Below are 24004 nucleotides of genomic sequence, written 5' to 3' on the forward strand. Positions count from 1 at the left end.
GGGTGCTTTGCATATACTTGTCATTCAATAAAATTATGTACATAGAACAAATGTGTAAAGAATTATCCATATTATAATGGCCAATAAAAGTGGCTTTTAAAATAATAACAATACAATAAACAGGTGTTTTTGTTCTGCTGAAAAATTTTAGTGGAAACTGCAGCTTCAAACCTTAGGTTAAAAAGCAACAGACTGTATGAAATGGGAGAAAATATTTGCAAATCATATATCTTATAAGGGGTTAATATCCAAAATACATAAAGAACTCATACGACTCAACAGCAAAACAAAAACACAAACCCAAACAATCCGATTAAAAAATGGGCAGAGGATCTGAATAGATATTTTTCTAAAGAACACAGACAGATGGCCAACAGACACGTGAAAAGATGCTCAACATCACGAATCATCAGGGAAATGGAAATCAAAACCACAATGAGATATCACTTCACACCTGTTAGAATGGCTAACATCAAAAAGACAAGAAATAACAAGTTTAGGAGAGGTTATGGAGAAAAGGGAACACTTGTGCACTATTGGTGGGGATGTAAATTGCTATAGCTATTTATGGAGGTTCCTCAAAAAATTAAAAATAGAACTACCATATGATTCAGCAATTCTACTTCTGGGTATTTATCTGAAGAAAATGAAAACACTAAGTCGAAAAGATATCTGCACCCCCATGTTCATTGCAGGATTACTTACAATAGCCAAGACATGGAAGCAACGTAAGTATCTATCAACAGATAAATGCGTAAAGAAAATGTGATACATATATCACAGGTGGAGCAGTTGCAGGCCTGGACTTTGCCCCATGCCAAACTGGTGAGCCAGCAAATAAGCCACCATGAGCGTGAGCCACAAAAGTACCGGCCCCAATCTTCTAGGCATAAAAACCAAAATGCCTGCTTCTTCTCTTCTGCCTACCAAATTTCATGTGAAAATATCTCTTGTCAACCACCCTAACCAAAATAAACGCAGAGGAAAGTTCAGCCTAGCCAAGTTGACCCATTATAATGCTACCCAAACCTAGTAAAAACACAAAGGGATGCATGCACGAGGCTGTTCATTGCTGTACTGATTGTAATAGCACAAGACTGGAAACAGCCCAGATGTCCATTAATAGGGAACTAGATAAATAAACTAGGGTACATCTACACTGTGCAGCTGTAAAATCGGATGTGAAAAAAAAGTTTTTATATGCTGCCATGGAGTGATGTCCAAGATATATTGCTAAGTGAGGGAAAAAGAAAAAGGAAGATGCAAAACAATGAGGATAGTATATTATCTTTCATCTAAGGGAGTATTTCCTAGCTCTGTCCATTAAAAAGTCCTAGAAAAACAACTAACTAAATAGCAATGAGCACCTTTCACAACCAGAATGCTGTATCTAATACTTACCACTAAAGGATTCAGTGGGTCCTTAAAGAAATGGCTGAATCTATCTCCAGGACAGGAAATGTATAATGTTAGCCTGGAATATTCTATTGAGGCAGGAGATAGATGGGCCCAGGTCAAACAGCTGAAGTTCATAGTTCATCCCCTGTGGCCAGAAACTCCATAATAGCAGAAACTCCATAAAAGCAGGATGATGGAGGAGGCTGGGCTCTGCCCAGATAAGAGATAAAAGACCACATATTCCTCATTCTCGAAGTCAAGGAGACCTTCCCGATTACACATGCACAGAAAGGCTCCTTGGAGGTCAAAATGGAGGGGGCGCCACCCCATAGTAAGTGATGTCAACTACCCATAGGCCTCTTTGCTAGAATCCATCTTGGCTAAGAGATGCGCACACACACAGGGGAGGACCTTGAGATATACTAAATACGGACTCAGAACCAGGCAAAGCAAGATGACTGGTCAAAGGAAACCTGGAAGAAACACCCCATAAATGTAATTCAAACTACCATGAGGGCGCGACTCTCTCTCTGAGCCCACCCGTGTGTCTATCCACACGTACTGTACTCTTTTTCCTCCTAATAAACGCTTTACTTGCTTCACTACTTTCCGTCTCTATGTGGAAATTCATTTCTACACAGCTGACGGGCCAGGGCCTTGTCACTGGTCACTGGTGGTCTGGTGGCTAGGATTCAGCGCTCTCACTGCCACTGCCCGACCTCAATCTCTGGCCGGAAATCGAAATCCTGCTTCAAGCCACTGCAGGCCGAGGCCACCCAAGATCACTATCATACCAGAAAGTAAGAAAGCTATCAAAGACTACTGGAGTCATTTCACAAAGAATCAAAGCCAACTTGAAGGGACTCTCGCTGCCCAAACTGGGCCATTATGAGCATCCCTTCCCCCACAAAAAGGGAAGAAAGATTGAAACACTGGTTATATTTAAATTCATGTGCACATAAAGATACTAAAAAAAGAAAAAAATCCAGGGTACCACCTACTATTCTGAAAACAAGTAAATAAAAGGAGAGATGCAATCGTTTATGAACTATTTTTCTAGTTTTCAGGGTAACCAAATAGTTGACAAGGGAAAAGTCTCCTTTACAGAAGAATTCCAGCCAATAATTGTAGAGGGAATGATAAAATTAGAAGGAAGGAAGCAGCTTAGAAAAATGGAAGGAAGCAATGGTCAGTTAAAACTCTTAGGTGAATGGAAGACTTTATAAAGGAAGAATCCAGCTGATAATACCTGAACTTGACATCACAAAAAGAGAGACAACCAGACATTATGTATACCCTGACACAACATGAGGTATTCTAGGCACCTATGTATGAAGTATTCTTGCCCAGAAAGTGAACACGATCTTGGTGAAGCCTCTACATCAGAACTGTCCAACACAAATTTCTGCAATGATGGAAATGTTTTTGTGTGCTATCCAATACTATATCTAATACCATAGCCATTAGCCAATAGCCACTTGGCTATTGAGCACTTAACCTGTGAGACTGAGAAACTGACTTATAAATTTTAGTTAATTTTAATTACAGTAAGTCCCCTACAAACAAGTTCCCTTCTGAGAGCATGTTTGTAAGTCCAATTTGTTTGTAAGTCCAACAATGTTAGCCTAGGTACCCAACTAACACAATCGGCTACATAGTACTGTACTGTAATAGGTTTATAATACTTTTCACACAAATGATACATAAAAAAAACACAAAACATAAAGAAAGCATTTTTAATCTTACAGTACAGCACCTTGAAAAGAACAGTAGTAGAGTACAACAGCTGGCGCTTCAGAGCTGCACCCGCTACATCACCTCTGCTTTTACGCTTGTTTCTGGACATCCTGGGCTTGAAATAAAGATACTGTACTACTGTACTCTATACAGTAAAGTACACAAAAGCACAACCACTTGTAGAGGATGCACACACATGACAATGTACGTGAAAAACGTGAACTAACGTGATTGGACATGTGAATGCAGTTCGCATCTTTGAAAGTTTGCAACTTGAAGGTCCCTATGTAGGGGACTTACTGAAATTTAAATTTAAGTAGCCACATGTAGTTAGTGGCAACCACACTTGACAGAGCAGCTGTAGGTCTACTAATTTATAGAAAGGATAGGGGATATGTTAAATGATAACACATCTCAGTGTATAATGTGTAGACCTTGTTTGGATCCTTATTCAAACAAATCAAACATAAGAGACAACTGGGGAAATCTGAACTGGATAATTCATAATATTAGGAATTATTCAAAATTTTTACGTGTATCAATGATATTATGTTTAAGCTTTAAAAAATTGTTCTCTCTCCAAGATTCATACTTCAGTATATAAGATGAAAATGTATATGTCTGGGATTTTCTTTAAAGAATCCATCAGAGGGACTTCTCTGGTGGCACAGTGGTTAAGAATCTGTCTGCCAATGCAGGGGGCATGGGTTCGAGCCCTGGTCCGGGAAGATCCCACATGCCGCGGAGCAACTAAGGCCGTGTGCCACAACTACTGAGCCTGCGCTCTAGAGCCCGCGAGCCACAACTACTGAAGCCCTAGAGCCCGTGCTCTGCAACAAGAGAAGCCACCGCAATGAGAAGCCCGCGCACCGCAACGAAGGGTAGCTCCTGCTCGCCGCAACTAGGGAAAGCCTGCACGCAGCAACGAAGACCCAACGCAGCCAAAAATATAAATAAATAAATAAATTTATTAAAAAAAAAAAAAGAATCCAGCGGAGGTGGAGGGGGAAGGGTGGTGGGAGGGTATACACGAAACAAGATTAGCTATATGTTGATAACTGTTGAAGCTGGGTGATGGGTATATGGTGTTCATCATAATATTCTTTCTATTTCTGTGCATGTTTGAAAATTTCCATCACAGAATGTGTTAACAAATGAAGAGATAAATAAAACCTAGAATTAAAAGAATAGTATATAGTTTTTCCTATGGAATATTATACAACTCCTAAAAAGAATTCAATGGGCCTCTATATATTATACTATGGAAAGAAAGCTAAACCACGTGAGATGAAGAAGGGAAGTTGCATAACAATTGCTATGGTCTGAATGTTTGTATCCCCTACTCCAAATACATGTTGAAATCTTAACCTCCAATAGTAATAATATTAGTAGGTGGGGCCTTTGGGAGGTGATTAGGTCATGAAGGTGGAGCCCTTGTGAATGGGATCAGTGCTTCTATGAGATTCTGAAGAGCTCCCCCTAGCCCTTTTCAACGATGTGAGGATACAGTAAGAGGTTTGCAACCTGGAAGAGAGTCTTCACTTGACCATTCTGGCACTCTGATCTTGACTACCAGCCTCCAGAACTGCGAGAAATAAATTTCTGTTGTGTATAAGCTACCCAGTCTTTTCTGATAGCAGTCTGAATGGACTAAGACAGCAATATAGAAAGTATGATCCTATTTATGTAAACAATAAAAAGATGCATTTATATGTATATATATTTGTAAGTAAATACCTGCCCTTTAATGTACAAGTCCATTTCTTAGAACATATTTACAAAATTATTTTTAGACATCCAAAAGGATATATGTACAGATACTTAACTGTAGTGGTCTGCTTGGGCTGCCATAACGAAATATCACAGACTTGGTGGCTTAAACAATAGAAATTTCTCACAGTTTTGGAGGCTGCGAAGTCCAAGATGAAAGTGCCAGCGGATTCGACTCCTGGTAAGGGCTTTCTTCTGGTTTGCAGATGGCCTCCTTCTCACTATGTCTTCACACAGAGGAGAGAGAGAAAGCTCTGGTGTCTCTTCCTTTATAAGGGCACTAGCTTATAGATTAAGGCCCATCCTTGTGACCTCATTTAACCTTTATCACCTTTTCCATGTTCTATCTCCAAATAGTCACATTGAAGATTAGGTTTTCAACTATGATTTTGGGGGGAACACAAATATTCAGTCCATAACATTTACGAAAGCATTATTTCTTATAGCAAAATTATGGAGACAATTTTTGTGTCCATCTATGGCGAAATGGATAGTTAAATTATAACATATCCATATTATGACTAGTTTGGACAAATGTCCAAAATACATTTTTGAGTATAAAAAGCAAGTTGAACAATATATGAATCACACACATTAAAAAAATACCAAAAAACCCCCCTAACTATATAATCCCCGCCCCCGGTTATATATAGTCTGGAAGTATAGTCATTCAACTACTAACAGTGATTAACCTTAAGGAATAGGAATGGGGATATGAAAAGAGTGGCATTTAACTTTTTCACTTGTATAAGCCTAAATACTTCTAATTTATTTAAAAGATAATGGGCATTCATTACATTTGTAAATCTGAAAAATGCAAAAAGTGGTTGTTTTTTAAACCACTTGATTCCATGAGATAATATCTAAGTGCCTGAAATATTAAAACAGCAAATGTATTTATATAACATGAGCTATGCCTCTCAAATGATTCCGGCTCTGTGCAGAGCTGCATTGAATAATCATGGTCCAGAATCCAGAAACGTATTACAAAGTAGTCTCAACTTTTACTTGCATGGGCTCAAAGAACATTAGCCCCTTCTCCACTATCCTGTAGCTCCTCTCTTGAGACTTTCTCATTCTAAACATCTAAATCTTCCTCAGCCACAGTCCTGTCCTCTTTTTTTTTATCAGCCTTCCTCAGTTCCTTTAAATAGATATCCTTCCAAGACTCTTGTTTTTTCTCTAGCAATTGGTCACACTCTGCGTTTTAAAAGATGCAAGAACCAGGCTGGTGAAGACTTTCCTTCAATTGGGGGAAGGGAAAAGGTGAGGAACAGCTTAGTCTATTCACATATTGCAAGCACTGATTTCTCCAAATTTAGAACTGTCATTCTGTTAACTAATAATTGGGTCATGTGTATTATGGTTTATCTCAAGTAGATTGTATTCGGGTAGGGAATTACTGTCACTATTTTTATTCCTTACAGTACTTCTTTAATTTATTGTTTGGTCCATTGATGTAAAAAAGATACCTAGGGGAATCATCGGCACCAGGGCCCCGGGACTGCGGTTGGGGGAGGGATGGTCCTCAGTTTGTCAAAGTGTAGCTTAAGTTGCTCACTTCCAAACAGTCTAATTAAGGTTTATGCATTTCTTACAAGTCATATGCCTTCTTTACAGGTCATAACATTCTTAGAAATCCTGAGGATTCAGAACTGCACTGCCTCAGACACTGGACCCTCATATAATCCTCTGAGCTCTTTTAGTTGGATGTTGGTATTGGACTTCGAACTAGAGAACCCTGTCTATAATCACTTCATCTGTTTGGGCACCTTCCTCGCGGCCCGTTTCCTTGTCTGCAAAGCGGGGATAGTCGTGTATGCCTCACAGGACGTTACGTGGGGACATGTTGTGGATATATAGCCCTTTTAAAACCTTCTGTCTGGAGAAATCACCCAGGCTTGGTTCCTGCCCTGCTCATGTGGAAGAGGCCGATTAGTCCCCTTTTGCCCCCAAATCACATAATGAGGAAGGATTTCAACTTCGAAGATGTTTGCTCAGAAACGACAGAGCGATAAAAACAGAGTTGAATAAGTCTGGCCAGCAGCTACATCTTTTCTCTCCAACAGATAATAATGCGTATAGTCCACTGTCTCTGGCACCTCAAGCTTTAACTTTGGGGAAACAATGAATTCTGCGCCCAGGCCTTCAGGCGAGTCAAAAAACCCTAAGTGGTTATGCTTGTTTGGAGGCCTGCGAGGCACGAGGGGACGGAGAAAGGTGAATCGAGTTGCTCTCTGACTCACAACCGGCTCGCCCTCCGTACCTAACACAGCTAAGTGTTGTCGTCGCCATTTTGCAGGGTGGGCTGCGCAGTCTCCTGTCGCAAGGCCCGCGCGCCTGGGCCGGAGAGGACGTGGAAGGCTAGAAGGCGGGGAACGCGCGCTACCCGGAGGAAGCACGCGTGCGCACAGGCGGTGGCTGCGGCGGAGGGGTGGGGCCGGGGTACGAGTGCGCGTGCTCAGTGGGAGCCCGCGAAGTACCTGGAGGAGGTGGGGGGAGAGGTAGAAAGGAGTGAGGTTGAAGAGCGCTTGCGCGGGAGGGCGACCGTGCGGGGAGGGGGGCTCCGGAGCACGCGCGCGGAGACGGGACTTAAGGAGCTCTCGCGAGATCTCCAGGTTGCTATATATGTGCGCAGGGAGCCCGCGTCCTTTCCCTGGTCTGATTCCGTCCTGCGCGACTGTTCTTTCGAACGGTAGTCTTTTATCTCCGTCCACTTTCTCTCCTACCGAAGTGCGTGCCACCAACCCATGGAAGATTCGATGGACATGGACATGAGCCCACTGAGGCCCCAGAACTATCTTTTCGGTAACTGCTGGGGGGTTGGAGCGAGGCCGAGCAGGGCCTTCAGGCTTTGGTGGGGGGGCGGGATCCCACTGAGGCCTGGGTTAGCGGGGAAAGCTAAGCAGGCTGGAGGCCTGAGGGGGTGGGAAGCGAGCAGACGGGGTCCTGCCGCCTGCAGGATGGGGACCCAGGAGGGGCGAGCCGGAAGCACGGAGGGGGGTGGGAAGGAGGGGCGGCCTGAAGGCTGAGGCGTCAGCTGTCCGAGGCCCAGGGCCTGAGGTAACGTGGAACCGACCGGCTGAGGATTCGGCGTTACGCGGGGCCCATGGTGGAGCTCTGGGCACAATTATTTTCTGAGGTTTTGTGAGTTGGTAGGCTTCTGATTCCGGGCGGGTGCCTGAGGCTAAGCTCCGCGATGGTGGTGCAGGAGGTTTTGTGGGTTCGGGGTGTGAGGAGGCTTGGGCCTCCTTTCTGGACGAGAGGATCGATTGAGCATGGCGTTGTCCTCGGGCCTCAGGGTCAGGAGCTCTCGACCGAGATTCGGCCCCGGTGCCTCGGCTGGTTGCTGGGGGCAAGGGAGGTGCGGCCCGGCCCGGCGTGAGGAGGCCGCGACCGCTGGGGAGCACGTGGTTGCCACGTGGTTGGGGGAAGGAGGGGGGTGTGGGCGCTGCATCCGGGGCTCACTGGCGTCTGTCACCTCCGAGCCTGGGGTCCTGGGGCTTGATTGAGGCTGGTGGGCCGGAAATGTTAGGTGAAGTGGTTGGTAGCTCCAGGACTCTTGGAGGTCTTTTGTTCGGTGCTTAACATCTATGCTGGTAGTTCTCATTTAGAGAATCCTCTTTCTGTCTCACCGCGTCCATCTCGCAGAGGAGGTACTGCCGCTCAGAGAACCGAAGTGGCTTAACGAAGTTGCACTTGTAGGAAGAGACTAGATCTAACCCCATGACCCTTGCTTCCAGAGCTGGTGCATTACAAATGATTTGGGGTGGGGGGTGGCGAGGGAGGGAGACTGGCGGAGGCAGCCTTCTGTTAAAACTTGTAATTCTATACCAGGGTTTTGGGATTTCCCCCTCGAGCACACCAAGTACCATACTAAGGGGCCTGCGTTGGTTTTTCAGTCTCACTAAACTGAATTGTTGAAGCCTTTGTGTCAGGCTTTTAAAAATCCTGCCCCAAATTAATTTTGTTTCCTTATATACCATGCTGAGATTTGTTAATTGAACAATAACCGTTAAGCATCTATTCCAGTAACTATTAGATGGCAACTAAATGGGACTATTTAAATAAAGTTTAATTCTGATGGTATTTAAGACAGTTTGCTTATTCATGAATGGTAGTAGTAACATGCACTATGCATTAAGGCTTTTATTCCTAGCATTTTGAAAAGCTGGCGTTTCTGATCAATTTATATCAAAATTTTTGCTTTAACTCTTGCTATTGGAAGTATCCCTAGGATATTTCTATTGTCTTAAACATAATTTCTGAACAATTTAATGTACATCATTTCTGTAACTTCGAAGATGGAATGTTGACCCCTGTAACGAGTTTTAGTTCTTTTACATTTGTAGTTTTTCTGTTGTGAATACAAGCTGTTGATGTAGGTGTTTGTGTAACCATTGTCATTTCTAAATTTGGCACCTGGGAGTTTTGGTAGGTAATTTCAACTTTAAAATAGTGGGATTTTATCAACATTGTATGTTAGGGTTGGTTTCAGTTTTAGCTTTACTAAATTTTTGATCCTGTTTCTACATGAGAATAGTAGTGTAGTTGAGCATAAAATAATGTAGTGGGAAGTGGAATTTATAAAGCTCTGTATGGATGTTATTTGATGTTTATAGACTTTTGTGTTCAAGAAATCCAGGAAGAGGTACTTCTGCCTTGCCTTTTGGTAGCTAGAATAGTAAAAAGTAGTTCACAAGTTAACTTTTTGGTTACCCACACTGAATTTTCAGTGTTATTTTTCTCCTTGTTATAGTTGAATTTTTTCTTCATTTACAGGTTGTGAACTAAAGGCCGACAAAGATTATCACTTTAAGGTGGATAATGATGAAAATGAGCACCAGTTATCTTTAAGAACGGTACTTAAACTTTTCAAAATAAACTACTTAACATTTCTTGATTTCAGTCTCTTAGTTCCTATTCGTGTGGATTAATACTTATTTTACAGCAGTATTTTTCTTTCCTTATTTACTTTCTTCGCTTCTACAGTTGTATTAAAAAGCCCTTTAGGGTAGTGATAAATATAAATCTTATTTGTTCTCCACAGACACTAGCCTATAGCCTACTACTTAACTTCTAGGTGGCCAGTAGATGTTAGGTGGTTTGTACTTAGGCGTGGGTGATGACATAACCATCTTTGTCATCAAATGCATTTTTATGTAATTGTTAAGATTCACCAAATATGAGAAATTGTCAAAGTCACATAAAACTTGAAGACAACATTGTGCTCAAGTCAGTTTCCCATCAGTGGTAATAACGAAAGGTTTATAATTGTTCTGATTTTTTAAAACAACTGGTTGGGGGGGTTGTAAAATGGTGGAAACTTAAGTTGAAGTACTGTTTTTCTATTAACAGGTCAGTTTAGGGGCTGGCGCAAAGGATGAATTGCACATTGTCGAAGCAGAGGCGATGAATTATGAAGGCAGTCCAATTAAAGTAACACTGGCAACTTTGAAAATGTCTGTGCAGCCAACGGTAAGGGCTCTTTTACACTTTGGATTTTATGTCAAAGTCTAATTCTGTTGCCTTAAGGTGAGTGTCATTTAGGTTACAACAAAGAGATTGGGGAATTTGGTTTGGTTTTTTCCCTAGTAGTCACAGCTGCATATTCTGTCACTGGTGTTGACTGATCACTGTGGTGGTAGCTGCTTGTTTATCAGAGGTGAAAAAAACAGGTTCACCGATTTGTTCATTTGGCTGATGGGTTTGCTTGTTCAGAAACATTTTTAAGTTATGAACAGATTTTATACCAAACATGTAACCATTTTTTTCCCCCCACAATATTTAGTGATTTATAATTTCTTTTTAGGTTTCCCTTGGGGGCTTTGAAATAACACCACCTGTGGTCTTACGGTTGAAGTGTGGTTCGGGGCCTGTGCATATTAGTGGACAGCACTTAGTAGGTATGTTATTTTTATATGTTATGATGCTTATTTTTAGTGCAGTTACTTTGTTCCCAATTTGGACTTTATAAAGTATGCTTAGTTCTAGTACTGCTGTCTGTAATAGGTTCAAATGGGAATCTAGTAATTTATAACTAGAAAAGCCTGGTGTTTTGCATGTAAAACCTAGTAATGAGTACTAGTCCATTAAATTCCTTTTAAAAAATTTTGTTCTCTTTTTACTCTTTTTCTAATAGAATCTGAGTTTTAAAATACTTATTACTGTGTCTTATCAGTGCCCTTCTGAGTTCTTGCTGTTGGTTGAGTTTTAGTGGTGGCTAATAAAGAATTTTATTTTAGCTGTGGAGGAAGATGCAGAGTCCGAAGATGAAGAGGAGGAGGATGTGAAACTCCTAAGTGTATCTGGAAAGCGTTCTGCCCCTGGAAGTGGTAGCAAGGTTCCACAGGTACAGATGCAATTTACTATACATAATTTATTCTGGCCTTTAGTTTGGTACTTTGGATTAGCACTTCCTTACCAGTGTGTGTCCAATTATTTTTTTAAGAAAAAAGTAAAACTTGCTGCTGATGAAGATGATGATGATGATGATGACGACGACGATGATGATGAAGAGTAAGTAGTATGCCCTTAGAAACCTGACATTGTTGTATGGGGGGTTATGAAAACGATTTACCAAAATCATGATTAGTGGTTGTCAGTTTGTGTTAAATGAGCTGAGTTAAAGGATGCAGTATGCAGCATTTCCCAGATGTATTTGACTAGGTGCCTTTTTTCTGAGGAAGATTTAGTGGACACATTACTGTATGCTAAGTCTGGTGTATTTTACACTGAACAGTTTATAATAAATGGATTGGGCATAAAGAGAATCTGAATATCTCCAGCTATATTCATTTTGTAAGTTGTCACTTGAGGATTTTTTTTCCCCACAAAGGATTTTGGCATATGGTTGTCCTGGTCCTTATGAGAAAATTAGATTCTAAAAGAGAATAGAATTTTGCTGGAGAATTTAAAATTTGGTTGTAAATAAGATTTGATATGTTTGTTAAACTAGGTCAGACTATGGTAAAGTTATAAACATGCTATGGAATAAAATGCTACTCATGATTAGTCTTTCCTATATGCAGCCATATTAAAAATTTATTAATATTGAATTTTTAATTGCTTGTCAACTTTGTTCTTGAGTTCTCAGGTTGGTCCATTGTATATTTACTGAAAACAATTGAAATGGAACCTAAGACAGACTCTGAGAGAACATGCACTAATTTAACGATCAGATCTGCAAAGTAGGTTTTCAGTGACCTCAACTAGCCAAGCTGGTAGCGCTTTAAAAAGGCCTTTGAGCATGACAGTGGAAGCAGAAAATAGGAAAGAGTTGAATGCTTAAAAAATTCAAAATTACCTGCATGTCAAACTTATAAACAAACTCAATATAGTTGGTGTTTGTTACTACTTAATTATGCCTGGGCTTTGGAAGATTTCCTGTCTTTAAAATGGGGATAATTCCTGATGTAACTACAATGTACATAGTTTACATTCTTGTCTTCCATGTCTCCTCTAAGTTGTCTTTAAGTTAGGTGGTGAGGGAGGAATGAAAAGTGTAGATGGTAACAAGGTCCAAATCGGTAAGTTTTCGTAAAAGGGTAGTCAGATACATGTATAAGTAGAGGCAGTTAATGGATCCCTTGAGGATAGCAAGTCTTAGAAGATTCCATTGGTTAGGGGGCAATGAAAATGTTAAGAGGTGCCCCAAGGTTTGTTAGTTAAAAGTAGTTATTATGTAGAAATTGTAAGCCATAATCTCAGAAGGCTTGGAACCCACAAAATAAAAGGCAGATCAGTGGGTCTGTTTTGGGGATGGAAGGGGTATGGTGTGGGGTTGGTTGACTGCTGTTGCTGTAAGCAAGAAAAGCTGAAGACCATGTAGTACATTAAAAGTTAGTATGACCACCACAACATTGTTAATCAACTATACTCCAATATAAAATAAAAAGTTAAAAAAAAAAGTTAGTATGGCTTACAGATACATCCTGGGTGGATTATTCTGGGTGGCCAGGGAACTATAAGGGGTGACTTTGGAGGACAGTTTTTAGGGGGCCCTGAAAATGTTAGGCGCTCAAGCATGGCTGGCATGGGGCCCCCATGGGGCCGGAGTGGCCATTCCCCAAGTGGCTCATGGTTATGGCTGGGTCCTGGGGCAGCATGGGCTGTGCTTCCTTCCAAGTTCAGTGTTGTTTCCCACAGGGGCCAGGTCAGGTGAGGGGGTGGTGGAGAGTGTTCCTTGTTCTTCATTGAGGTGGTAATGGGATTTGCCTAGGTGCCACCCAGGAAAATAATCTGTTACTTAAAAAGTAAAAAAAAGGGTGCTTCTCCATAAACACCCTTTTCCCCTATATTATTAGGGAATATCCTAATAAAACTGCTTACAATAGTGGTTTTATAAAAACCATTGTCATCTTTTTTTTAGTATGGGGTAGCCTATGCAGGTATTGGGTGATAGGGCCAAAATTAACAAATCACTGTTAAAAATTACTTAAAAGATGTTAATATGCCTTTAAATGTATACTACACGGTATTTTATCCAGTTAACATAGCAGATTTTTTACCCCTGTATTGGAAAGAAGTGTTTCTTTGGTTGCACATGGATGAAGTTACTCCTGTTTTTTATTTAGACTATGTAGTGTGGAAGAGAAACCATTTTGGCCAGTATGTAATGTTTGGTTTGTGAAGTAATTACAAGTTAAACCAATTCCACCATTTGCTGATTCGTACTTATTCGTGGACTTCTCCATTGATTGGATTTTTTTCCCCCCAGTTCCCCCATTTAGAGTGAACAGTTTGGTGCTTTATAGTGTATACGCACAGTTGTGCAGCCAATTTCAGAATATTTCATCACCTCAAAAAGAAACTGCTATAATCCCTCATCTTCCCCAGCTCTAGTCAATAACTAATGTACTTTGTTTTTTATAGATTTGCCTGTTCTGGATATTTCATATAAATGGAATCATACAATATGTGCTCTCTTGTGGCTGGTTTGTTTAACTTATCACAATATTTTTAAGATCCTTGTAGCATGTAGCAGTACTTGTACTCGTTTTATATTATTGAACTATAAGAACTTTTTATATATTTTGGAAACAAATCCCTTATCAGGTAGAATTTACAAACATTTTCTCCCATTCCATGGGTTGTTTTTATACTCTGTTGGTGGTCCTTTACAGAAAAGCTTTTAGATTTCATAGTTTGGTTTATTTCTTTTATTGTGTTTTCGGTGTCAAATCTAAGAAACCATTGCCAGATCTTCAAAAAGTTCTATAGTTTCAGCTCTTACCTTTTATCCGTTTTGAATTGATTTTTGTATCAATTGTGAGGTAAGAGCCAGTTTCATTTTTTTTGATTGTGGATATCCAGTAGTCCCAGCACCATTTGTGAAAGACTTTTCCCCATTGAATGGTCTTTGCCCCCTTTTTGAAAATAGTTACCATAAATGTATATTTATTTTTGGACTCTTCAGTTCCATGTCTTTCCTTCTGCCAGTGAAACATTATTCTGATTTCTGTTGCTTTGCACTTTTTATAGATTTTAGTTTGTAATTACTTAATGTGAATGCTTCACCTTTGTTCTTCTTCAAGATTGATTTTGGCTACTTTGGGTTCCTAGAGTTTCAGTGTGAGTTTTAGGATCAGTTTCTATGGAGATACCAGCTAGGATTCTTCTAGGGGTTGTGTTAAATCTGTGGATTAATTTGGAGAGTTGCCACCTTAATATTTACTGGTCCATGAATTTGCAATGTTTCTATTTTAATTTCTTTAAATAACTTCATTTTCAAAAATTTATTTTCAGTTGTAAAAAACATAACACCATATTTACCATCTTAACTATTTTTTAAGTGTGCAGTTCTGTAGTGTTAATCATAATCACATTGTTGTGTAACATCTCAAGCTCATCTAGTTATACTGAAAACCATAACCGTTGAACAAAAAGCCCCCATTTCCACCTCTCCCCTGCCAGCCACCAATCTTACTTTTGGTTTCTATAAAGACTGATTCCTTTAGATACCTCATATAAGTGGAATCATACAGTATTTGTCTTTTTGTGACTGTTCTTTCACTTAGCATAATGTTCTTAAGGTTCATCCATGTGCTACATTTGAGGATTTCCCTAAGACTGCATATTCCCTGATATATATACGTATATGACATTTTCCCTACAATTTGTTTATGAACATTTGGGTTGCTTCTTTTGGTGGGGGGTGCGAGTTGGCTCACACCGTGCTGCCTGCGGGATCTCTTAGTTCCCCAACCAGGGATTGAACCTGTGCCCCACTGCAGTGGAAGTGCGGAGTCCTGACCACTGGACTGCCAGGGAATTCCCTGGGTTGCTTCTACTGCTTGGTAATTGTGAATAATGTTGCAGTGAAAATGAATTTGTGTTCAAGATTGTGCTCTCAGTTCTTTTGTCAACCCGCAAAAGTTTGAAAGCTCTTCATGCTTTGATTGACTAAACTTTTAGGTTCATCCACTTTCTGGATAAGCTTTCTAGATTTGTTGAGTGCATTGAATCAGTAATAAGGACTTATCTCATTTGTAGTGATGATGATGATGACTTTGATGATGAGGAAGCTGAAGAAAAAGCTCCAGTAAAGAAAGTAAGTAAGATACAGTAGTAGAAGATTATCAGAAATAGCTAATAACAAAATGATGGGAATTTTTGCCATTGGCTTGTTTTGTGGTTATTGAAAATTGTCTTAGGAGAAGATGATCTCATACTTCAAATTTTTCTTGAGTAGGGCTATCTTGGAAACTTCTAATAGTGGGGAATTATCTGTTTTCTTTATATAGCCTTCTGTCTGTTAACCCTTTTGCAACCTTTTGTCAAAATGATTGTTTCATCTTAGCCTGACTGCTGCTTTTGCCATGGTTTGGGGCAGTTTTATTTGTACTAATATGTCTGTTATGTAGGGAGGGGCATTGATTAAGATTCATTTCTAATTGCAGTCTGTACGAGATACTCCAGCCAAAAATGCACAAAAATCAAACCAGAATGGAAAAGACTCAAAACCATCAACACCAAGATCAAAAGTAAGTGGTAACATATAAATACAAGCTCCACTGAAGTAGTTAGGTTCTTCTGTGGAAGAATCTACTTTAAAAATTTGATAGGTCTTTGGAGAACGCCTGTAGTTGGTGTCGAAGAGCTAAGATGTGCTTATTTTATTGGTAATCACTGTCATATAGTTAGACAGTTGACCCTTGAACAACATAGGTTTAAACTGCATGGGTCCATTTATCACGGTTTTTTTTTTTTGTAAATGCTACAGTACTGCATATCCACGGTTGGTTGAATCTGGATGCAGAGGAACCACAGATGTGGAGGGCCGACAAGTTATACACAGATTTTTGGCCACGTGGAGGGCTGGCGTCACCTGTTGACATTCAAGGGTCAACTGTATATTGCCGTGGCTTTCTAATGGGGGAGAAAGCTGACAAAAAGATTGTTATTGTGATACAAACAGTTGTGTCATGTAAGGGTTCTTACTTGTTGAAAGGTATGTTTATCGCATAGTGCAGTTTCTCAGTGCTGGCCGCATGTTGGGAGATTATCATTTAAATGCTATGGAATGGGCCCCAGGCATCAAGCTGCATTAACTTTGTAGCTTCATTCTTGGGGACCTTCTGGTTTCGTTTTTTTGATAGTATCCTTTAAGTGTAGGACTGACCTGGTGTTGAATATAAATGCAGGCTCAAACTATTTCCTATTCCTTTCTTAAGCAATAATATAAAAATAATTGTTGAGACACGAATTCATTTATAATGGTAACTCAGTTCTGGTGTATACTTGTTTTTACAAAGGACTGTAAGAATTTTATTGAGAAAATCCGGGTAGGGTGGGTCTTAAGAGTTCTTATGATGTTAAAATTTGCCTTTTTTCCCAGGGTCAAGAATCCTTCAAAAAACAGGAAAAAACTCCTAAAACACCGAAAGGACCTAGCTCTGTAGAAGACATTAAAGCAAAAATGCAAGCAAGTATAGAAAAAGTGAGTAAAATTGTCTTCCTTAAAGGAACTAAATAGGTAATTTTACCTTTCTGGGGTTTGGAACAGGAATCGTCCTCATGTTTTATAGTTAATATACCTGCCCCTTTGTGGTATGAAATTATCTCAAAAATGGATTACTAGTTACTTACATTAATTTATAGTCTCTGTTGATTTTTTTGCATATTTGAAGTTAAATATGCTTTATTTTCCATTATAAAAGGAATACAAGTAAGTTGATTGTAAGATATGTTCTTACCTTAGTTGTTAAAATGAGAGCATTTCCCTTCACCTGTTCTGGTCATGAGATGCCACAGTACCAGCAGAGGGCGTATGAGTCTTCTAAAATTGCAAACAGCTGGAAAAGTAGTCTTTGGCTGCTTGGTGTTGTAGTTTTTAAAAAAATTACTCGTGTTTGACTGTAGTCAGAAACATTCTCCAACAAATTGAGTCATTTCTATTTGCCATTTGCACCAAGATGTCACCAGGCAATACGTGTGATAATATCTTGAATTTTTGAGTGACTAACATGTTTACATTTAGTTTTGTCTTAGTGGAAATGTGTGAGAAGAGGATTAGCTTTTGTCCTACTTGCTTGATTTGGGGTGGGGGGGATGCACTTAAGAAACTTCAGTGAACTCTGGAGCATGGAGTAATTGGTTTTAAGGCCTTGAAACACATTTGAGAGAAACTTTAAAATTCTGTGAATATTCTCAGACCCCAATTATTGAGAATAAATGTGGGATGGTGAGGAAAAGTTACTGACTCCCTTTCCCTGTGTTTTTTCTGTGCTCTCTAGGTTCTACATGGCTTCCGTAGATTTCCTTTCATTGTGCAGTTATGAGTCAATTGGAAAACTAACAGTTTAGAACCAGAATGTATTTCTTGATTTTGCTTTAGTACTACTGTAAACCTTTTAGCCTTCCTGGTATCGCTGCTTTATTTTTATCCCTTGCGTACCGTTCTAAAATGACATTTTAGATACCCCTCCCCCTAATTTTAATATGGTCCTATCTCCTTGGTTTAATTGCAGGCGCATTGAACAATCCTGGGCACTACTGGTAAATTAAGCCCAAAGATGGGGAGAGAGGAAAAGGAGAGACAAATATAGTCCAAACTGAGTATCATCAACAATCCAGACTGAAGTCTTCTATTTTAACTCAATCCCCTTTCCTGATTTGCCACCCACCCATGCCCCCCTTCCAGGCTGGAAGCAATCTCTTGATCTCCTAAAACACTTTCTTTTGACTGCTGTGATTCAGTGAACCTTATACTTTGCTTTCTATTACTTGTGCATTTGCCTCACCTCTTTGACCATATTTTAATCACCTTTGTATCTCCCTAGCTGCTCAATAAATATTTGAATCAAATAAGAATGTATGTGACAATAATTTAAAAGTGTAAAATTATAGTGAGGTTTATTTTCTAGGTGATGAGGCAGCTAAGTATCTTACACCATACCTGAAGCCTTCTTGATCTTTTTAAAGTGCACAGAAGATTCAGGTTACAAGGAAAATCAAAATTTAGTTATCAAAGTAGGAAACAAAAGTGAAAAAATTAGTGTGTTAAGGTAATTCCAGAGCAGAGATAAATATAAACGTTTCAAGATTTTTGAAAATATTTGGTGACATATACTTTGAAAATAATTTGGTGTTACTACTATTGTGCTTTCTTCCCTGTGTCCATAATTGAAAGGAATGGCGAATTTTAAGAGTGTAGTGAAATGTAATAAAGTCTTCCCCCCCATTTGACTTCATATACCCCCTGAATTGACTCCCAGGTTAGCACCGTGCTGGACCTGGGTTTTTGGTACATATTAAGTGATCTTTTTAACAATTTTCGTCACTTGTATACATGATACCCAAAGGGGCTATACTTTTTTTTTGTATTTGGTCCTGGGTGGTGGAGAATGGTGATAAAGCCGACTTGTTAGATAAATACAGTAGGCAGTCAAGTTGATGGTCGAATGCCTGAAGAATCACAAGCATAGCTTATACTTTGTGTTTTTAGAGTGGCTGGGTGGGGGCAGGGAATTTGAAACTTGGACAAACCTTATTCAGTATGAGAGTACCAGTGGAAGACCTAGGTCCTAATATGTTGTACAAACATGTCTTTCTAGGCCTAAAAAAGGATTTATTCAGTATTAAAATGAAGGAGTTGAGGAGACAAGGAATGAATCACAATGATCCATATAATAAACAGCACTCAAATCTTTGAGGAATTTCATAACAATCTCCCTCAAAAACAGTGTTTCTATACTTACCCTTAATAATGCTTTTGTCTCAATAGGGTGGTTCCCTTCCCAAAGTGGAAGCCAAATTCATCAATTATGTGAAGAATTGTTTCCGGATGACTGACCAGGAGGTAACTGAACTTTGTTGGAGACATGATCAAATCCAAAATTTTTATTGTGACTTATTATGGTTATTTGTTTAGTCTCTCTAGGTGTTGGCTTCTTTTAAAATGTTCCTAACCACAGACAATACTTCAGATTAAATACATGGAAACTCTTAAGAATTTAGTTGGCAGAGACTGAGAAGATAACTTTTTTAGTACATTTTTCCCAGCTTTTATATAGTTGGTAAATTATCTCTTGGTTACTGAACTCAGTTTTGCTTTTGGTACTATGTTGGCTAAGGAAATGAGCTGTGGTTTTCCTTGCTGCTCCATTTGGCTACTTGGGTCAGTCTGTTCTTTGCTTTCTTGTGAGTTGGCAGAGACGATTTTCTCCATAGATGTTATGGGAAGCACATTTTGCTGAAATCAACCTAAGTGTAAAATCAGTTGAGTTGGATTTTGTATTTCTTAATGTGAAGAAGGTATTTTGTCAATAGAAGAAAAATCATGCATTTATTTTTACTGTCTTATTTATAGTTGCTGACTTGCAGATTGTAAAGGAAAATGTAAAAGCAGTTACACAGGGTTGCTAGGCATCATGTACATACAGGACATATTCTGTGTTTAATGGTTTTTGTCAGTGCTCCCTAAGTCTCCTGTATTCAGCTTTCTTCAATAAATTAAATTTGTTATTTAGAGATCTTTTTCTACCACAATATTTAGTACTTAAATCACTTAAATGGCAGCACTATTTTTCTCAGGTTTGAAACCCTTTCAGTGGTTTAATACTCTTCGTGGTGGTTTATTGTGAGTTCAGCCTTCCTTGCCATGGCCACGAGATGATCAGTTTGAATCTTTTCGATTCTTTTGGTTGCTATTCTGTTTTTTGTGTATATTTGGATCCCAAAAAGCCAGTGTAAATTGTGTGAATTTTCTGCGGACATTTAGTAAACATAAAAGTCCTTTTAAAACTATGCAGTGTGTAATTGTTAATTCAGTATGGAAAATGGTAGAAAGTGAGATATATAAACCATCATCTATAACAGGTAAGCATAAGAGATATATAATTTTTTCAGCTAATACCAAAGGAAGTGGTAAAATAAAATTTTTGATTAAGAAAAATTCAGGTGAAGATGAAGTAACAGCTAAAGTTGCAAGGGCCTTCCAAACAGCATAACGTCAGTCTTGCAGCTGAAAAAGACTGAATTCACTGCTATCAGAAATATTTTCTGACTTAAAAACTGAAAGCTGTTTTCAAGTGCCAGGATGAAATTTCTGCAATAATAAAAAATATATCTCAGTTTACTATTATGAAATTATCAAAACACTGAATGTGTCACATTTTTATGGCATAGCTGCAGATGTAAGTAATTACAATGTGTAAAATATCTTCCCATTACTTGTGCAGTTTTTCTTCTGAAAAAGTTGTTTATGAAGATTTGGCTAATAAAATCCAGATGGAACCTGAGAAATAATAGCAAATTTTTGCAGAAACTCTTGAATTAAAGAGTTAATGAAAAAAATTGTACTGCCTTTTGTGGAAAGATTACAGATAAAATCCTTGCTGAATGTTTGTATAAAGGTGCAAACAGTGTTTACTCAAAGTTGAAGCAAAACATGAAGTTTTCGAAGGTGTTTTCTGTCCCATTCAATATTCTATATAATACGTAAGTCAAGTAGCATCTGGTTTTTTTTTTTTTTTTTTTACATTAGAGTGTCATGAAAATGTTCTTCAGTATTTGTATTCAACTTAATGATTAGTGAATGCCTGGTATTTGTTGACATGGTATTCAGTTCCCTTGCATTTGAAATCCAATGGCTGTGTTTAAAAACAGTATTTGAGAAAATGCTATTTATTTGAAGCACTGAAACACTTTGAAGAAAAGGCCCCCAAAGTTCTTTTAAATAATCCATTGAGTGAAACCTGCTTATTTAAATGTCTCTTCAGCAGTAGGACCATGTAAATTAAAAGAAGAGCGAAGTCATTGAAGTGCTCCATTGCTTTAAAAGAACTTGTTGAATCCTTTGAAGAGTTGACAAAAACATCAAGACTATTTTTTTTTAAGAGGTGTTATTCATGAATAGGAAAAGAAACACCAACTTGAAGTAGATAATTAATACTGCACTTACATGATTGTCATTTGAAATGTTTTTTATCACTTGAAGATTTTGGCTCTTTTACATGGATGTTACTAAATACCAGCATGAGAACAAGTGGAATGAGTTATATGTTGAAGAGGGATGTAGAAATTGATGAGGGATCTCTTTTTTTTGGTCATTGGACAATATTTTAAATCATTAGACTTGAAGAATGGAAAAGCAAGTTAGTCATGGAAGATGGTGTTCTGTGTTTCAACAAACCAGAAGAGCTTGTCTGAGTAGCTAATCTGAGTAGCTACTGAGTAGTACTAATCTGAGTAGCTAATCTGAGTAGTAATCTGAGTCTGAGAGCTTGTCTGAGTAGCTAATATGGCAGAACATGTTAAATATATATAGTGTCTCATAATGCTAATGCTAGCATGTGTTCTCATTAATGAAATAATTTGAATGTGACCACTGTAGAAACTTAAAATGTAAACAAAATATAAGACTAATTAAGGAATTTTATAAGCAAATTTTGCAAAATAAGGAACTGTTGAGATCCCACATCATCAGGGAAATATAGAGGTAAAGAAAGATGTAACTTTGGTATATTTATATAGTTTATTTCAGATAAATGTACTAATTTTATGTGTCCCGTGTACAGGTGCATGTTTTTCTCTAAATCTGGCAGCAGATAACATGGAGGCAACATTGGCCAAACTGGTCTTCGTTTCCTTAACTAAATATCTTAAGTTGTTAAATGTATATTAGTATAAAAGTGACTTTGTGTACAAAAATCACATGATTTTATGTCTGAATCGAAGTATTTGAAATTAAGTTATGCCTGAGTATAAATTTCCTTGAAATCAGTTCTTAATTATCTAGAGTGAACCTTTTTGGTGGTAGAATGAAAAATAGATATGTTGAATTGTACAGAGACGTGGTTTAATTTATTGGTGTGTATGAAGTGTTGTGGTTTTTTAACCACATTTTTTTTCTCTTTTTTTTTTTCCAGGCTATTCAAGATCTCTGGCAGTGGAGGAAGTCTCTTTAAGAAAATAGTTTAAACAGTTTGTTAAAATTTTCCGTCTTATTTCATTTCTGTAACAGTTGATATCTGGCTGTCCTTTTTATAATGCAGAGTGAGAACTTTCCCTACCGTGTCTGATAAATGTTGTCCAGGTTCCATTGCCAAGAATGTGTTGTCCAAAATGCCTGTTTAGTTTTTAAAGTTGGAACTCCACCCTTTGCTTGGTTTTAAGTATGTATGGAATGTTATGATAGGACATAGTAGTAGTGGTGGTCAGACAAATGGAAATGGTGGGGAGACAAAAATATACATGTGAAATAAACTCAGTATTTTAATACAGTAGCACTGTTTCTCTTTCTGTTATCCTCTTTATACTTTGTCAGAGAAATACATGTACATAGTAAAAGTGTCAAATAGTATTCCAAAATCTCTAAAATAGTATCCTGCCCTACCCATCCAAATAGTTCTGCTTCTCAGAGTTAACCGATCTATTTTTCATCAAGAGGGCTTAGTGCTTTTACCTTACCACCTCTTGGTAATAGTTAATTATAATCAAGTGTTCATCAGACCTTCGTATCCACCTGTCCTAGGCTTTTCACTCCCAAAGAAAATCTGGCATGTTAAATAGCCTGTAGCAGCCTTTCTCAACCTGGGTTCTTTATCTGAACCAGAACACAAAATTATTTCTGTGACTATTTTCTTAATTTATCCAAAATAGTACGTATTTGAGATCCATGGGGGTAGTTAATTTATTGCATGTGGTGGTTATGTGAGGACATTCAGGGACTAATCCTTGGGACCCCTTCATCTGTTAGACCAAGATTCCATTGCATGATGGTCAGGGCTAGATTCCTGTTCTGCTTGTTTTGCTGTGGTATATTCTCCAGTAGTTTCCCAATAGATGGGGGAAGTATTCTGATTTTTTTGCATACCTGAAAACATCTTGATTTTTGACATCAAATTATATGCTGCCTTGTAAGCTGAATCTTTTTCTCAGAATTTTAGGTGTGAGCTGCCTTTTTTGGCCTAGTCTATTCCATTTTTGTGTATTCTTTGTATATGACCAGTTTTTCTGAGAGCTAATTAAGATTGCTTTATTGGAATTTTATGTGTCTTGTAGTCTTGTTCCTGGGCCCTGGGTGGACTGTGGGTCTATTCTCCAGAGACTCTTCTCTGGTCTGGGCCTTTTACTTGGGAGGTTTCACCCTCCTACTTAACTCCCATCCATTCTTAGGCCTTCTGTTTGATTCTCTTGGATGTTTTTCTTCATTCCTTTTTGTTTAAACTTTAGGAGAGAGACTTTATTTTCTGTCTTCAAATTTGTGTTGGTTTTATTTTTTTTAACTTCCAAATGCTCTTGCTTGGTTCTTGGGACGTAGTATGTAGAGTCTGAAGAAACTTTTTCTCATTCCATGCATTGTTTACTTGTTTCCCTCCCGCACCAGCCTGTTTATTTTATCTTTTATATTGATTAGGAGGGTGGTACTTGTTGACTGGGCTCTAGTTGCAGATATTTTGATGGGGGTCTGCAGATTTTAAGCCTTTCTGTTTCTGGGGTGGTTTTCCAGAGTAAACTAGTTTTGGAGGGTGGGGGAAAATACTGGTGCAGTACTGTCTTGTCTAATCTCAAGTTTCCAGGTGTTGGGTTCTTCTAGTCATTTACACTGTGGTTTTCTTCATTGATTATTCAGTCTCTTTTCTCCAGGCCATGT

General features: G+C 38.6%; 1 protein-coding gene across 3 annotated transcripts; it reads left to right on the top strand.

Moving 5' to 3' along the window:
• Positions 1-7535: 7535 nt before the first annotated feature.
• On the top strand, positions 7536-22634 carry NPM1 (nucleophosmin 1). Of its 3 annotated transcripts, none has more exons than XM_007198548.3 (11): positions 7539-7713; positions 9688-9767; positions 10264-10383; positions 10718-10811; positions 11151-11257; positions 11333-11424; positions 15400-15457; positions 15807-15890; positions 16745-16846; positions 19133-19207; positions 22278-22634. In XM_007198548.3, the coding sequence occupies exons 1-11, from the start codon at positions 7656-7658 to the stop codon at positions 22314-22316; spliced, it is 909 nt and encodes a 302-aa protein (XP_007198610.3). In that variant the 5' UTR covers positions 7539-7655; the 3' UTR covers positions 22317-22634. The 3 variants fall into 3 exon arrangements, with proteins under 3 accessions (XP_028019573.2, XP_007198610.3, XP_028019572.1); XM_028163771.2 differs by having other exon boundaries at positions 7540-7713; positions 11357-11424; XM_028163772.2 differs by lacking the exons at positions 19133-19207; positions 22278-22634 and adding an exon at positions 17877-18219 and having other exon boundaries at positions 7536-7713.
• Positions 22635-24004: the final 1370 nt, after the last annotated feature.

Source organism: Balaenoptera acutorostrata, chromosome 2 (genome assembly GCF_949987535.1).
Source record: "Balaenoptera acutorostrata chromosome 2, mBalAcu1.1, whole genome shotgun sequence".
Taxonomy (NCBI): domain Eukaryota; kingdom Metazoa; phylum Chordata; class Mammalia; order Artiodactyla; family Balaenopteridae; genus Balaenoptera; species Balaenoptera acutorostrata.